Raw genomic sequence first — 17,417 nt, 5'->3', positions numbered from 1 at the left:
TACGTCCAGCAGCAGCCTGTGTACGCTCAGCCGCAGCCAATCTACGTCCAGCAGCCGACTAAAGGGTACGGCCACCAGCAGCAGGTTGGATATGGAAAGTAGCTATCTGTCTGTGGCTAGACGGAGACGAGGAGAGGCATTCATCAGCGGGGAAGGATGCAAGTAATGAGTTCAACTATTCCTGAAGGCAGCAAGCGAAGAGTTTTACTATTGGTGAAGACACCAAGTGAAGTGGTTACCAATTGATAAAGACGAGATGTGTAGCCGTATTGAATGGAAAAGGCGCCAATAGAGCTAGGGAAGATGGAAAATGCAGTCACCAGTGGTGAAGGTTCAAACGTAACAGTTACCAATCAAAGACAACCAATGAGCTCATCAATAGTGATGGCATCAAAAGCAGCTAGCGAAGAGTGCATGGTGATGATGAAATGTGAGGGAATGGTCAAATGCTATATACCTATGGTTGATGTTTGCTTGCGGTGGATGCTGCCAGGCTTTATATCTAGCACTGTTGAAAACAGCGGTGCTGTCGTCGTCTTGTCACGCTCCTGATTGCGTCGTTGTAGTCGCTACCGTGGTCTATGTAGACCACTCTCTAGTCTCGAAAAAGACGGCAGCGAAAGCTGTTGGGCGACCACCTGAAGTGTCATCTTTATTCACTCTTCATTCAATGTTGTGACAAAATACATTTTCATTAGTCAATCACAGCTTGTTATTCATAACCTGTTATCGTCGATGAAACGGGCTATGTTCACATCATGCTCTAAGAAGGGACATCAAATCACACGGATCATATGGTGATTATAAGTTGTTGTTTTTTTTCGAAGAGATCCCGCTTCCAAAGCGATTGGTTTTCAGCATGTCATGGGCGAAACTTTTCTATCGCTATGGCTAAACGCCACAAAACGGGCGATGCCGCTCTATATGTTGGAGCAACATAATATGATTACTAGGACGTTGAGGATTATATATAATTATATGTTTATAGACCACACAACGAAGAAACATTTTTGTACATTTAGGATCAGTAAAACGCCTTTTGGGGCGACAACGAGCGAGCGAGAGGGTGAGCCTTGCACGTGCGGAATTCCAACTGACTTGTGCACGGCACCCCACTTCCTGGTCGCTAGCGATGTGCCAAATTTAACCGCAATTGACCCAGCCGTTCTCGAGAATTGGGAGCGGCACCCTGCACGTGCGCACATGGAAACGGGATCCAAGCTGACTTTTACACGGCAACCTACTAGCTGGTCCCCAACCGTGTAACACATTTGAGTGCAATCGGCCCAGCCGTTCTCGAGATCTGGAAGCGCCCCCTGTACATACTTGCCCACGTGCAGTAGCGCCCTAACCGTGACACATGGGATTGTATTTTCTAGTGAGTGTCTACCTGTATGCAAAGTTTCAGTGAAATCGCCCCAGTAATTACCAAGTAATTGAAATGGGAACAAATTTGACACCTCTTCTTCTTGCATTTTGCCGTGCAGGGGGGGGGGGGTCACTCACATGGATCAAGAAGGGTAGAAGGTAGAAGGGGTATCCGATGTTTGGTAAAAGGGATGCTAAATTACCGCATGTCGCCGAGACATAGGCCTCTCAAAATCGCGACACCTGCAAAACAGCTTCAACACCCTCGACTTTTTACGTGGCACGTGCCACGACGGTCGCCTAGATGCATCTTTATGGGGTAGAAGGGATGGGGCTACCCAACAAAAATGACTAGAGGCCAATCGGTACAGCGGCTGCTGAGATATAAGCATCTCAAAAGCGTTACAGGCCGGGCCGGGCCGGGCCGGGCCGCTCATACTTAGATTTTTCCGTTATATTGAAAAGACTTCGCTTTGCTCGCTTCGCTCGCTCGCACGTAACCACTTTGATTTTAGAAGCAAATTTACCTATGCAGCAAGAAGCTTCCATTGATGGCGCAAGGTAGATAACATGCGTTGACTTTCTGCTTTAGTCGATGATGTAAACGCTATGCGATAAAATCTGTACGTTTCAAATAACGATACCTGTTATCGGCACGGTAAAGCTTGTGTTCTATTTCATACGTGGCCCTCGTCTACCGCGCTGAGATTTGAGCTCTGAACAGTCATTCGTATCATTTTCTCGATGATGACGATGCATGTACCTCAATCTTCTGATCATTCACGAACCTGTTTCGACGGGGCCCTTACTTTATTCTCCCTGTTCCTCGTATGACACTTTTATACAAGATATTACGACTACAATGGTGATAATCTTCCGACCAGTGTGGACCCATGTCACAGCAGAGTAGCCGCCGCTACTTCATAAGACAAGTTATTGTGAAACAGCCTTCTGTATTTCAAAGGTTTTAGTCTAGTTTACCAGTCTGGTTGTACGGTTTATCCCAAGGCTCAAGCATGGGTCCTCGTATATAAGTTGGGAGAAGCGCGACACAACTCACACTCAGCCTTGTGAGCGTTTTCAGTGCACAAGCCAAGTGAATTGCGAGCAACATGAAGGCCTGCTTTGGACTCGTTGTGGTGGCACTGGTGAGTATTTTCTTGGTGTGATGATCACACACATTAGTGCTACGGACAAGCATATCTTGATGAATTCATCAGGCAGCAAATGTAAGCCATAGCCACGAGTCACACTTAACCGAGGACCTGACGTGGCGCATGACGATTGTTGTAAAAACCTGGGCGTATATCGTTTTGCAAATGTTGCATATGTTCTTCATTGAAGTTGATTCCCGTAATATCCTGTCAGGCTCTTATTCTCTTATTCTAGGTCGTTCAATAAGTAAGGTAAAATCACACGTATTTCAGTCCACCTTTGGTGCAACGACACAAAACTAGCAACATATGTTCATTGAAATCTCGTCTACAAACTGGCTATAAGCATTTGTTTGCAGGTCTCTTCGGCCAGCCTCCCCAGCCTTCGGAACTCGAACCTACATCCAATCACCGTTCAGGCGCACGCGCTTATCCCAGCACTCCACCCGGCGTTGAAATCTTGCTTGGAAAACTCCGTATTGCTATTCCAAAGCCACGTCTTGAATATTTTCTTGATTGCCTGATCAGTTAAGATTCCAAAGTACACAGCAGGTTTTCCGGTGGCCCAAACAGGTTGAAGTGGGACGGCGCCAGATCACGGCTGTATTTCAGCTTTCCTGTACTGCTAAAGCAAAGCCGATCCCACACTGATGCCTCGTAGGGCGTCCTTTTGTTCTGTGAGCTCTTTCTGAGTTACCTCGTGTAGACCTTGTAAATATCAAGCATATCAGATGATGCCTATAACTGTTTCGACATAACACTTCACTCTGTTGACTGTTCATGAAAACAGTCACGCAGATGCTTCGGGTCTCCATAATCAGCTCCCCGACTTTACAGATTGTGCCAAATCCAGAGAGGCCTGCGGGCATAAGTCTACCTGCTCTAGAACTTTGACTCTTACACTGCTGTGTTCTTGTCGAAGTCGTCGTAAAAACTGTTCACCAGCTAGCATTGCTAATGGCAACAGCGTCATCAGGGTCAACTCACCCATTTTGAGGGGAATTTTGGCTCGTCTGACAAACCGATGATTTTTAGAACGGAACTCTGCTGCATCAACGTTTTCATACGTACCGTGTTCGGACAATGAGCCAAACTCCTAAAAACAGTTTCGAAGGTTGTGTAGAAATTTTTTCGAAGATTCAGATGACATATTTGATTTTGCTTGAATTCCTCAAATAAATGAGCTATGGTACATTTTACCTTACTTATTGAACGACCTAGTAAATGACTTGTTCATTGTCTTTTAAGCACTGCTCGTAAATGTCTGTAACATATTCTCTGATTTCAATCTAAAAAGCAATGTCTACAAAAATTGCACTTTTGTAACAAGCTATCTCAACTTCTGTGTTGAAGTTATTCTCTTATTTTCAGCTGGCTGTGGTGGTCAAAGCAGCTGACCCGGCGACTCCAGCTAAGGTCAGCGACTCTACCACCGACTCCGCCACCGACTCCGGCAGCCGACAGGGCCGTCTTCTCCTCCTCCTCAAGAAGAAGGCTCTGATCGCGGGCGCGCCGCTGGTAATCGCCAAGGGAGTGGGCGCCAAGGCCGGCTTCGCCAAGGCTGCCATCGTCAAGAAGGGAGCCGTGGTCGGACTGGGCGGTCTGGCCGGAGCCGCCGGACTCAAAGGACTCGGCGGTCTGGCCGGAACCGCCGGACTGGCCGGAACCGCCGGACTCAAGGGACTCGGGGGTCTAGCAGGACTCGGAGGAGTAGCCGGAGTCGCTGGAGTCTCTGGAGTCTCCGGACTCGGAGGAGTGTACGGAGGAAGGCTCGTCTCCACCGTCGGGGGCGCTGGTCGGGTGGTCTATGTGAACCAGGCTCAGCCGCAGGTGTACTACGGAGGAGCCTCCAGGGTGCACGTGGCCAAGCCAGTGGTGGTGGAGGTGCCCTCGGTGCCACAACACGTGCACTATGGTAGTGCTTACGGCTATGGAAAGAAACATGTCTATTAGACATGGAAACCATAGCAGCAGGTAGGTATTAGACGCGCAACAAAATGTCATGTGTTATCATTGGCCTTCTACGCGAGTGGTAGAAGTCCAATTGATCCAATCTAAGACCCAACAACATAATCCTGTTACGGCATGGTTCTTAGGAAGAGCTACTGCTATTGGTGGTTTACATTGAATGTATGCATCAATATCTCCATCAGTGAATGACACCACTGCAATGTTATACGAGTTGATCATATCATATCATACCACATCTTGTCATGTCTCAATAAATTCATACACTTATCAACTTCTGTCTTTGTTTGTTAGAGCATCCGACCACGCATCATGGTGGCATTGTTAGAAGTAGAAGAGACATAGCGGTGGTCAGCGGCACGCTTACAAGCTGTGCTGTAGAGCATTCAAACTGTTAGGTAATTTACTGTCTTCCTGTTATTTTCCCACGCTGGTTTTGAGACTTGAGCATAAGCAGCAACATATCGTGAAACATAGCGTGCATGGCCCAGCTTTCCGACATCATTAGCAGGTATATCCCTCGCCCGTATTGGTGTTTTTCCAGCTGCGAACGTATAAGGGGGGGGGGGGAGGGTCCGTTGGACCCCCCCCCCTTGCCGTTTCGCCCCTGATCGAGCTAGAGCTTCGCGGAAAAACGAGCGTGTTGCCCGTGACGAGAGGAAGCCGATGATACCTAATTTTAAGGTCCTAGGTTATTGGTTGACCTTGCAGGTCAGGTCAATGACCCAAAAGTCGGGAAAATCGGGACCTGTTAGAACGTCGTTAAGTGTGGCTGCTATGGGGTTTTTCGGGGCGCTGATCACGAATATCATGTTAGTTTTGATCACAGATGATGTCTTTATGCATTTAATCCAGGTCGGGTCAGGTCAGGTCAGGTCAACCAGTAGGGGTCCTGCCGGGTATTCCTAGTAGGTGTCAACCGCCTCTGACAGCTTCGTAACATGTTACGAAGGCACCAAAACTACTTCGTAAATGTTCGTTCATATGGTTGCTAAATTCGAATTCAGCTAAAACAAACTGGCCTAGAAACATGTAAAACTCGAAAAAGTGAACCGAGGTCACCAAAGGTCAATGACCTGACCTGAACTTCAGGTGACCTTGAACCAACCCTAATGCCTGGGGGCAACATCATATCACATGTTTCAACGCTTGAAACCACGAAAAGACTGCAAACGCGCGGCTAATGCGAGCCGACATACGCCGAATCGCGATTCCGGCCAAACATGGTCTCGAAAAGTAGGTCACAGGTCAAAGGTCATTGGGGTCAGGGTCATGAAATTTTCAGGGTAGGTGTAAAATTGATTAACGCGAGGGTATTGAAAGTTTCGTTGCGATCGGCCGCTTTTTACGCGAGTTATTTGCCAAAAACCATGGGGGGGGGGGTCCGTTCGACCCCCCCCCCCCCTATACGGGCGAGGGATATAGCTACATGACCAAGGCATTCGGTTTTAGTTGATGACTTGTTGTGAGTGTGACTCACGGCTCACCTACCCCTCTCCTCACATAGGCTCAATTACAACTGCTGTGAAGCACGCTAAATTCCATCTCACAAGATCAGGAACAGTTCAAAATGTTTCAAGTCATGGGCACTGACATACTCGTAAGTTGAATTGTCATTCTGACTTGACATGATATTGGAGCAGAGGTGACAGTTAACGGATCAACAGTTTCAAGGCCACGAAACCTCTGGGAAACGATACAATATTGAAAAAACATGTAAAACACGTTTAGCTCCATTACGTCGTTTTTAGATTTATTTACGAACACAAATATAACTATAAAAGGATGATATTCCGACCATGTTTTTTATAAGAAAGTCAAGGTTCCTACATGAACCTGACCTTTTTCAATGCACAACAAATAACATGTTAATCAAGAAAAAAGAAATTGAGCGTCGAGGTCAAAGAACGTTTGCCTGCCTCGTGTACACGTATCTGCAATTGGGTTATGCAATGCCGTTTGATTTTTTAAAAGTGTTTCAACAGCTTCGGAAATAACTACTGCCCTCAGCGGCCCCTTACGTGAGCATAATTTGTCAAAAGTCATATGAGTCGCAGTCCGCGCACTAAAAATGGAATAGGAAATTGTGGTCTTTAACAAATGCAAATAGGCCTATGTGCATATACAATATGCAAAGATTTAGGGGCCGACAAGCAGCGCAGCATGAGAAATATCCCCTGGATCAGCTCAGTTTCGTTCTATCAGCATAAAATCACGGTGTCAAAGAACTTGATAGTCAACCTCAATGCATGGTATCTATTAGTGATGTCAATTACAGAAAATCGGAATACCGATACCAAACCAAATACCAACCAAAACCGTTGGGAAATACCGAAACCCGACCAACATGGGAACATGACGGAAATACCAACTTTTTAGCAATTTTTCTCAGCCTCTTACACATAAGTGAGGGTTCATAATACCAACAAAATACCAAACACACTAGGATAGGATTAGGATTAAAAACACACTATGACACACTAGGATTAAAATACCAAATGCCAAATTGGTATCGGTTTGGTATCGGTATACCAAAAAGTTGGTATCCGATTGACATCTCTAGTATCTACATATGACCATTGCCCAATATATTTAGCTACCACCAATCTTAGATATCGATACAAAAGCCTCTCTGTAGTCTCCACCCATAACTAATGAAGATCTTACTGAATGAACATCTTAACCGACTTGACTACGACATCTGTGTTATCACCGAGACCTGGCTGCGGCCCGCCACTGCGTCCCGGCTGGTGACCTTCCCCGGCTACACCCTGCACCGAGCCGACCGGCCGGGTGACGCGGGCTACGGTGGGGTGGCCATTCTAGTCAGGGACAGCTACACGGCGTCTGTCATCCCCCAGCCTGCGTCAGACTGCGCGGCCTGTCGGCTGGAGTCGCTGTGGCTGCGGGTGAAGCCGGCGACCGGCCGACAGTTCTCCATCGCCGCAGTGTACCGTCCCCCGCGCCGTACGGTGGCGGCCGTTCAGGCCGACTTGGACGAACTAGAGGTGCAGTTTCAAAGAGTTTTACTGCAGCACTCTGGACCAATTTTTATCATGGGTGACCTGAACTGTGACTTGTCTGACACTACCACTACCACCTGTGTTGGAAAGGACCGACTTCTGGAGATGCTGCGATCTTTAAATTTAGAACAGTTCGTTACACAACCGACCTACTCATCAGGATCTCTTTTAGATGTAGTTATATGCAATTCGAGTAACGTGGTGCAGCGTGTGAGAGCTTTTAGATGTGCTTTTAGCCCTCATTACTTTGTTCGTGCTCTTTTTAACGTTCCTAGATGCCGCCGTAAGCCTCGCCGTGTTAGCACTCGTCTTTTTAGGAACATCGATCATCTCGCTTTGTTACATGACTTGTATCTTGTTGATTGGTCCGGTGTTTTTAGCTGTCCGTCTGTCGCCGAGAAATGGTCTTATCTCAGTCGCCGTTTGATTCATGTCTTTGACCAGCATGCTCCGCTCCGATTGACCTGTATCCGGAACCCGTGTGCGCCGGCGGTCACCTCGGCGACCCTGTGTCTGATGGCGGAGAGGAGGGGTGTGTTGCGCCGTGAGGGGAGATCGCCGGCCTTCCGTGCACTTGACAGGAGGGTGAGGGCGGCGATCCGGCGCGACTGCCGGGTGGACATCGAGGCGAGACTGCGCGATAACGGTAGCAGCTCTCTGTACCGCATCGTCCGCCCGCTGGTCGCCGGTAAGCGGAGTGACACAGCAACCCTCCCCACCGCCACGCCTGATGAAATGAACGCCTTTTTTGTTGATGTCGGCCCACGTGTCGCGGCTAGCCTGGCTAGCTCCGGGGTGCCGCCCGACGTTCCGTGCCGCCTGCCGCGTGTTGGTGCGTGTGGCTTTCGGGTCGCCGAGGTGACACTGGCGGAGCTGCGGGAGGTGGTGTTCTCCATGAAGCGTTCCGGTGCGTGTGGACCTGACGGCGTCTGTATTCGCATCCTGCTCCTTTCTTTCGAAGCCATTGGTCCCATCCTGCTCCATGTTGTCAATACCTGTCTTTCCACGTGTGACTATCCCGATGCTTGGAAGCACTCCCTAGTCCATCCTATCTTTAAGTCCGGTGATCCTGATCTGGTCTCCAACTACCGTCCTATTTCGATCGTCCCCACCATAGCCAAAGTTGTCGAGCGCTTAGTGCACCGACAACTTTCCGCCTACATGTCTAACAACCACCTTCTCTCTTCATCCCAGCACGGTTTTCGTCCTCTTCACTCTACCGAAACCGCTCTGCTCTCTGTAACTAATCGCGCTTTTTCCAACATGGACCGTGGCCTTATCTCCCTCCTCTGCCTTCTGGATCTTAGTAAATGTTTTGATGTCATTCCTCACTCACTGCTAGCTTCCAAGCTCCAGCTCTATGGCATCCACCCGACCTGGTTTTCCTCCTACCTCACCGGTCACACTCAGTCTGTCTGTATCTCTTCTCTTTCCGGTGACAGAGTGGTTTCGAAGCCCCTTCCTAACACCATGGGAGTCTTCCAAGGATCAGCCCTCGGTCCTCTGTTATTCACCATTTTTGCCAACGACCTCAGTCTGCACGCGCCGGACGCTCATGTGACCCAGTACGCTGACGATACCCAAATCCTTATTTCCGATACCAAGCGCAATCTTCCTTACCTCATCCAACGCATGGAGTCTACCCTCACCTCCTTGGCATCGTGGTTCCATGCCCACGGACTTAAACTCAACACGTCCAAAACGGAAATCCTCCTCCTTGGCACCCGACAGAATACCAGAGATCTCCCCCCTGTCAGCGTGCGGGTCGGTGGCGGGACCGTTCGGGAGAGCCAATATGTTAAAAACCTTGGTGTCATTTTCGACCGCCACCTTACGTGGGATGCTCATGTCAGTGACGTGGTACGTAAGTGTGTCGGCCTCCTGATCGGTCTCCGCCACCTGAGGCGCCTCCTCCCGCGGCGGGCGCTTCTTGCGGTCGTGCAGGGCCTGGTCGTCTCGCGCGTGAGATATTGTCTATCTGTGTACGGGAACGGCTCCGCGGCTAACAACGAGAGGCTACTGAAAGTTGTGAACTTTGCCACCAGAGTAGCAGCCGGTCTCCGAAAGTACGATCGTGTGTCTCGCGCGCGGGGCGACCTGGGCCTGCACACACCGCGCCAGATGTGTGATGCGCAGACCGCTATCATTGCGCATAGAATCCGTGCCCTGGGCGAGCCCGAGGAGCTCGCCTCACTGTTTGTGACTTTCGCCGACGCACGGCAGTGTAACCGCCCCACTAGACAAGACCGTGACTTGCGCCCGCCAGCTACAAGAACAGTGGTCGGGCGGCGAGGGTTTGCATACCGAGCAGCCTCGCTTTTAAACTCTATGCCTAGTGAAGTGACACGGCTCGAGCCAGCAGCTTTTAAACCGGCAGCGAAACGTTTCTTTTATTTGGAGTGATTGTGCGTGTGTTAGTGTTGTGTGTGCTGTTGTTTCAGCGGATGATTGTTGTGTGCCGTGTCCCATTTGACTTCCCCAACCGTTTTATTCACTGACAATTGACACGTAATAGCCACCGTGTTGTGGAGTGTCTGATGACGTAAAATAATAAAATAAAAAATGAAGAAATTACTACGCACAACGCACAGTATAAGTTGCTAGAAAACCTACTTTGCTATCGTTGATAATTTTTAACCCTAAGTCAAAGGGTGTTCATTAAACCAATGCATTACCTGAAATATGTGCTGAAATAGCAGCCAACCAACTGGCATCGTTTTAATTTTATTATAAAGTGTACCCATTTAAAGGGACCATCCCACCTTAACATTAGTTTTGAGTTGAGATAGCCAAGTTTGCGGCCAGGCTCAGAAACCACCATTTATCCTGGTCGCAACCCCCGCAGCTTTATGGTGTTCAAGAAATTTCTTCCCTTTACTTGCAGGGTGGGACCAGCGTAGTCCCTATCTCTTAACCATTAGCGGTTTTTTGATGACGTCAGCAGTCATTTCAACGCCCGCCATTCCTTGAACCCGAGTTTTGCTGACCTTGAGCTCCCTTTTTTATCAACGTGAAATCCGTCGTCGGCGCTGAGAAAGCCTATTGCTTTTCATTTTAATTTGAATATTAGAAGATACCCACCACTGGAACTTGGACTGATATTATACCAAGGCCGAAGATGATCAAGCTGCCTGCTATATCTGGAGCTTGGTGTTCAACTTAAACATGGAATAAAAAACAAAATATCAAAGCAAACTGGGTATGGTACTGGAAGTTAAAGTCCAAAGAAATTTGAAGAGCTGACAATTGACATTAATTCTTTTCCTGCAAGGTTTCCATATGGAGGTCACAGTCACACCATGAAGAAATATTTTTGATGTTAACAGTTGAAAGGGGATTTATCTTCCAGTTTTGACGAAAGACGCTGCTGACTGTCTTTGGAAAAGGATGTCGGCATGAGGTGCAATTGTGCTTGTGAAGTGGTTATAACTGGTCTTTTCAAGTATTAAATTAAATGTGCCATTGCCGCCAAGTGTGTTATCATGTAAGGTAAAATCAAAACTACAATGTTGGTTTTACGAGCATTGAGAAGGCTAGTAGGTAACACCTGCCTGTGCTCGTAAATCATGCTGCCAGAGTATTCTAAATTAATTTTATCATACACTTTTGTTGTCCAGAATGGTTGCACTATTGTTTGGTATCATATTATTCCATGTAAATATGGTAGTGTAAAGTCCGACCAACATGTTACCAGATTTGAAGCTGTTACGTTACCTAAGTACCTGTTTTTTACTGGCGTGGTGAATGTCACCTGGATTTTGTTTTGAGGTGCAGACCTAGTAACTCTGACTACATGGGTTTGAAGCTATTATCTATTCTGTTTTTACTGGCCTGGTGAATGGCGACTGATGTTGTCCCGCTTGTCCGTGGATGGCACTGAAACAAATTTTGAGTGTTTTGTACAGTGTTTTAATACAATGCTGAGGGCTGAAAGTTGTCTTGTTTAGAGTGGTGAAAGTTCAGGATATGCCAGCCACCATGGTGGGTCAGAGTTAAATGTGTTGCAGTCAGTTCGGCTTCGGCAAGCACACGGATGGGCATACGCATCAAGACCTGCTCTGCCATTCTTTCAGCCAATTTTACCTAGGTAAGTCTTTTCTTTTTTCTGCCAAAAGCTATGACATTGTGAATTTCAGCACTGTGGCCTGTGTGTAGCTTTCAGGAAAGCAATTCTAAATAAAGCTCTGATAAAGTGCAAAATCAGCAATGCAGCCCTCTATTACATTTTCTACAACATCTTACTTGTTCCTTGCATGGAGAGAAAAATGCAATGTTATGAATTCGTTTATTCACATAATTTGACAAGCATGCAGTTACCTGCTACTATCACTGCACAAAACAGAGCAGAAAACATCAGTTGATCAAACACAAGACATAACAGAAGTTTACAACATAGGGCTGCCGAACCTGCTTCCTCCCACCACAGTTGATGCCATTTGCTAGCCTGGCTTGATGTGAGCACTGAATAGCTGCTTTGTCTAATTACAGCTCACTACCATTCAACTTAAACTACTCTCTTTAAAGTAAGAGTGAGAGCATTCAGTGTTCATAGCAGCTCGACAGACGACAGACAACAAACATCTTGACAAACCATGCAGTATTTGATTTGGCTAATGATTTATGTGCTTGTTGTATCATGGCCAAACTATTAACAGCAATAATCCCTGTTTCATCTTGATCTTGCTTTTATTTCCATTTGAACTCAGATCTTGAAACAATCATCTGAAGTGATATCAGATACTGGCTTCTGTTTCTCTTGAAAGCAAGTTCAAACAACAATGATAAACTAAGGCAGGAGATGTGAGTTGTGGCAGTAGATTTTTGATTCAACATATGTCAACCTTATATTGCTTGAGACCTCTGTGACAGACAAACAAATATTTATAGTTTTTTGATAGTTTGGATTCTTGGCTTGATTTAGCAGATCAGCTGTGAACCTTGACTTTGAAATCACATAAATGTCATGGTACCCGAACGAATCCTCGCATGACATTTCTTCGTAACACAATTTTTCGTCCGCATTTCTTCGTCTACAAATCTTCGTCGGTGCATTTATTTGTCCCTCAATGCTTACTCTTGCATATATTTGCGTTGAAGAAGAAATGCGAGCCGATTTTCATATACCCTGGTGCGAGACAAAGTAATGCGATAGGTACGAATAAATAAATGCCCTGACGAAGATTTGCAGACGAAGAATTGCGATACGAAGAAATGCCATAAGAAGAATTGTCCTGGAATCCTTTATTGGCCATCATATATTGACCTTGATAAGATAAACGCATCATTCGCGCAATATTTGTCGCACTTTGATACCAAATTATTGCTTCCAAATGCCGACGTAAAGAAAACCTTTATGTTACGTCATAGAAACAGCGGATTTCCCAAAAAGTAAACAAAAATAAAAGTCTTATATCTCGAAAACGGGTGAATATTTTCCGGTAAAATTTGGTAGATGTTCATTTTCGCTCTTTGTGATTCACGCTACATCACTTTTGTGCCAATTCATTAACTTTTTGAAGGTGGGAGGGTCCCTTTAAGCGAGATATGTGTCATATTTCATGAGGCTGGTAACGTTTTCTTTGACTTCAGCAAAAATTTGGCTCTTGCTGACAGTCAGGATCATCTGAACTACCGGAGAGTGTAGCAATTGGTTCAACAGCTTGTTGGAGAAACTGCAGATAATAGAGGTCTAAGAATCGATCCTCAGAAGACTCCTGTGGTACACGGAATAGTTGTACTTTGACCCATAAATTACTCCTTTCTATGGTCAGAGAGTGAGGGAGAACTCAACGGTGTGGTACACGATTCCAAAAAAGAGACAAAGGCTGTTATTATCAGTGTCTGCATTTATTGTGACATCAATAAGTGCGACGTGATAGGTATGATTGATGATATGATCCACAAGTCGAATCGTACGGGACAGAATGGTCAATTGCGGCGAAAAGAGTATCAATGGCGACACTTCACATAAATCTCTGATGACAATGGATAATGCTGTGCAGAAACAAGAGCATTGTTATGCCTGCTCCACATCCTAAGGTAACTTAGCATTGAGCAAAGAGCAAACACAACACATGATATTTTGGTGCGCGTCTAATACTGCTATGGCTGCATGTCTAATAGACATGCTTCTGTCCATAGCCGTAACTGCTACCATAGTGCACGTGCTGTGGCACCGAGGGCACCTCCACCACGACTGGCTTGGCCACGTGCACCCTGGAGGCTCCTCCGTAGTACACCTGCGGCTGAGCCTGGTTCACATAGACCACCCGACCGGCGCCCCCGACAGTGGAGACGAGCCTTCCTCCGTACACTCCTCCGAGTCCGGAGACTCCAGAGACTCCAGCGACTCCGGCCACTCCTCCGAGTCCTGCTAGACCCCCGAGTCCCTTGAGTCCGGCGGTTCCCGCCAGTCCGGCGGTTCCGGCCAGTCCACCGAGTCCCTTGAGTCCAGCGGCTCCTGCCAGGCCGCCCAGTCCGACTACGGCTCCCTTCTTGACGATGGCAGCCTTGGCGAAGCCGGCCTTGGCGCCCACTCCCTTGGCGATTACCAGCGGGGCGCCCGCGATCAGAGCCTTCTTCTTGAGGAGGAGCAGCAGACGGCCCTGCCGGCTGCCGGAGTCGGCGGCGGAGTCGGCGGCGGAGTCGGTGACCTTGGCGGAGGTCGCCGGGTCAGCGGACTCGGCAGCGATCGCCACCTGCGAAGGAAAGACTCATCAGTGAACTTCAAAGAAAGTCAATAAGAAACGTCCATCGGATGGAATAGTTTAACAGAAAAACAGTAAAAATTAGAAACAAGGTCGGAAAAGTTTCGATCAGTGTTTATTGCGGCTGATTTGTTTCCTAATCCATGGAGTCTGGCCTCCAAGTAAGAACTTTATTATAGGCTCCTCCATTGAAACATTTAGAGACGGACAAAAAACTCTCTGGAGTTCAAAGCTTCCCAAACAAATGCCACTTTACGTCATCAAAATAGCGTCACTTCCTCCAACTCGCCTACTTACCACCACTGTAGCCAAGATAACTCCGACAGCGATCTTCATCTTGCTTCAGTGTGTGTCAGTTGACGTTCCAAGGCAATGTGTGTCTTTTCTCACACCACCTCCAGCTTATATACTTCTCTAAGAACAGCATCATGTTCAGTGACCATGTTCTGATCTACAGAAGCTGAGCGGGCATACCCACCGTTAGTTTACGTTATAACGCTGGTCTATTTCTCAATAGTAAACCCAGATGCATGCTCAGATTTCATGAATCGCAGTGTTTTAGGTGTTGGAACAAGGCTGGTGAGGATACTGGGTGACGAAGAGCGTGTCTGGAGGATTAACCCCGGGACAGTGTTAAAGAGGATCATCTGGAGGATAGCCAGTGACCTCTACAACATACAGTCTGCGGAGTTGGTGTTCGAGCAGAGGTGCACAAACCTTCCTACTTGCCTACAATGTAGGAGACAGGAAATAGCCGAAGAGGGCAGCCGCGAGACAGATTTCAGTTTGTGTTTTCTGTACAAAAATGACTATAAAAACAGCTAACTGGTAGCAATTGGTCGGTACAATCAGCTGTCAACGGGATTTGGTCATTACATTTCTTAACGTGTCTTCAAAAACAGTTCCTACAAATCTCCTCCATGAGACACCCACGAGACAGTTCCCATTGGATTAACATTGTGTCTCATGAGACACCGTGTAGGTAAAATGTAGGAAGAAAAACTGCGAAAGTGGTGGGCATGTTTCGAAAAACGGCGCACAAATTCTTTGGGCGCCTATCAGTTAAAACAAAACTCCTGTTCGAAAATGGGTTCTGTTAAGTTTCGTCAGCTGGTTTCCATAGCAACCGCCATTCGTGGGACAAGCTGACGCCATTTGCTAGCGCGTTGCGTGGTAACCAGCTATCGGTGTCAGTTGAATTTGAAAGATAATTGTAACAGTGAACAGCTCGCTTCAGTTGCTTGTACTGTGCTGTGGATGTGTGTCTTGTGCAGTGTAAGGAGTGTAAGCAAAGTGAAAGGACTTCACATTATATTTTGTGATGGTGTGGTAATATAAGGTTCAGTGAGCTCCAAGTGGAGTTAAGGAATTGCTAAAGAAATGAAAACTCTGCATGGGCCGGAAATCTGCAGCCTGCACTTCTAAACTCTTCATAAGAGGTTCGTGGCAGGGGGCATTTTGGGGAGCGATTATGTGGAGGTGCTTGTAAGTAGGTAGGTACCCAACCTAATTGGCTTGGTGAGAACTGAAACTGGGTATCCATGCTAAGAACTGAAAACTGGGTACCCATGCTAAAAATCGTGTGTCCTTATGTCACATATTCCTGTAGATATTAGATAAGCCAATTGATTCATTTATCTGCAGTTATATTGGAAAAAATAGTGTGGCAAGCAATTGAAGTGGCTTTCAGAAACAACTACAAAGGTGTGAAGGATGATTAACTGAATTGTGAAATTTCTTTACCTATCCTATCTGATCACTTCAACTTTTTTTAAAGTTTCCATTCATTTTGATGATAAAGGACAACATTGAGAGATGCTAGCATGCAGGTAACTACCTATCTAGCTTTAATGTAAATAGGTAATAATTTCCTTCAAAAGAATATTGGCTCTTCAATGTACTGGAGTTTTAGTAATTGAAGGCATCTCACTTCATTTTGAACATTACCTAGGTATAACTTCTCTAAGCTGCATGACAAATTTTCAATTTCCTTGTTGTAACACCAATACCACAAACATTCATCTGGGCACAAGGCTCACAACATCAAATTATTCATGTGTTATAGACAGGTACCTTATAGCAAAAAGGCAACAGAGATATGTGATTATTTTCAGCATATGCTTTGTGTTCAGTTGTGTATATAATAATTTTGTGGGTGGAAAATGTGTCATGAATTGTCTACAGGTCTGTGTAGAATTGTGAATGATATGATTATAGAAAAAGGTAAATGGTCAGTTAAGTATTCAACATGTTTACTCAATATCAATATATGATGGCATGGAGTTTGCTAATGAGTTTGCTCAAAGGCCTTTCAGTTAGTGTGGGAAGCAGCAATTTGAAGCACAAGCTTATAAAACTAATTTGTAATGGGGTTTGTGAAGTTCTCCATATATTTCACACAGAGCAATGTACCAGTACCTAATGCATTGCATTATTTTAAAATGAGGGAGACCATACTAAGTTGCCAGGTAGGCTTTGACATTGATTTCAAGATAAGACATGTAGGTGCTTTTTGCTTATAACTTGTCCTCATTCTCTGACTAAAGGAGTGGCAATACAATCTGAGTTGTTCTATTTTCCTCTTGCCTTGCCATTTTTGACATAATCCTTGCCCAGGCTATATGTAGTCATGATGAAGGTCAATCAGATGACATATTTCAAATATCACAGTCATAATTTCAGTTGAATTTGCCTAACTTTATTTAAACAATATAAGATTAGACATTGCATAGCTATAACAGGATATTTGAGCCACCACTGGCATAGAAATTAATAGATTACAAAACATTACTCAGCAAAACAGTTATCAGTCATTGAGAGTGGAGGAAACACATCTAGACTTGACAACAAATTCTACCATTCATGTTGGCATAAGTAATAATTCAAATGGATACTTAGTGCATTTTTCTTAAGATTTTAAGCACTACATGAGATCCATCCAAAGGCACAGACCCAGAACAAAGGCTGTGTTATGAACAAGGACAATGCACCTTTTTTGGTATTTTAACATGTTGCTATATTCCGACATCCGAAGAAAAATAATATGGCCATCTGCCCTGCTTCATTTGATACGTATCGATGAGAAATTGGATGTTGCGGGAATGCTGTTAGCTTTCAGGCAGTTGTCTCCAGCAGCGACAAAATGGCCGCTTACTTTCTGTCAAACATTTGCTTTCATATGGCTAAGTACATTAATT

The 17,417-nt window shown here is 46.0% G+C and overlaps 2 protein-coding genes across 2 annotated transcripts in view; one reads left to right on the top strand and one right to left on the bottom strand.

The window, feature by feature from the left end:
- LOC122373579 (SH3 and multiple ankyrin repeat domains protein 1-like) overlaps window positions 1-17,417 on the top strand; it is a 99,540-nt gene that overhangs the window by 21,949 nt on the left and 60,174 nt on the right. The window lies entirely within an intron of this gene.
- Window positions 13,342-14,768, bottom strand: LOC122373586 (uncharacterized PE-PGRS family protein PE_PGRS46-like). The gene is made up of 2 exons (XM_043351804.1): window positions 14,518-14,768; window positions 13,342-14,211 (listed from the first exon to the last, which is right to left on the bottom strand). The coding sequence occupies exons 1-2, from the start codon at window positions 14,554-14,556 to the stop codon at window positions 13,630-13,632; spliced, it is 621 nt and encodes a 206-aa protein (XP_043207739.1). The 5' UTR covers window positions 14,557-14,768; the 3' UTR covers window positions 13,342-13,629.

Source organism: Amphibalanus amphitrite, unplaced genomic scaffold, assembly GCF_019059575.1.
Source record: "Amphibalanus amphitrite isolate SeventyFive unplaced genomic scaffold, NRLGWU_Aamphi_draft 001519F_arrow, whole genome shotgun sequence".
Lineage (NCBI taxonomy): Eukaryota > Metazoa > Arthropoda > Thecostraca > Balanomorpha > Balanidae > Amphibalanus > Amphibalanus amphitrite.
Note: the sequence above shows the minus strand (reverse complement) of the source record. Positions and strands in the feature narration are given on the sequence as shown.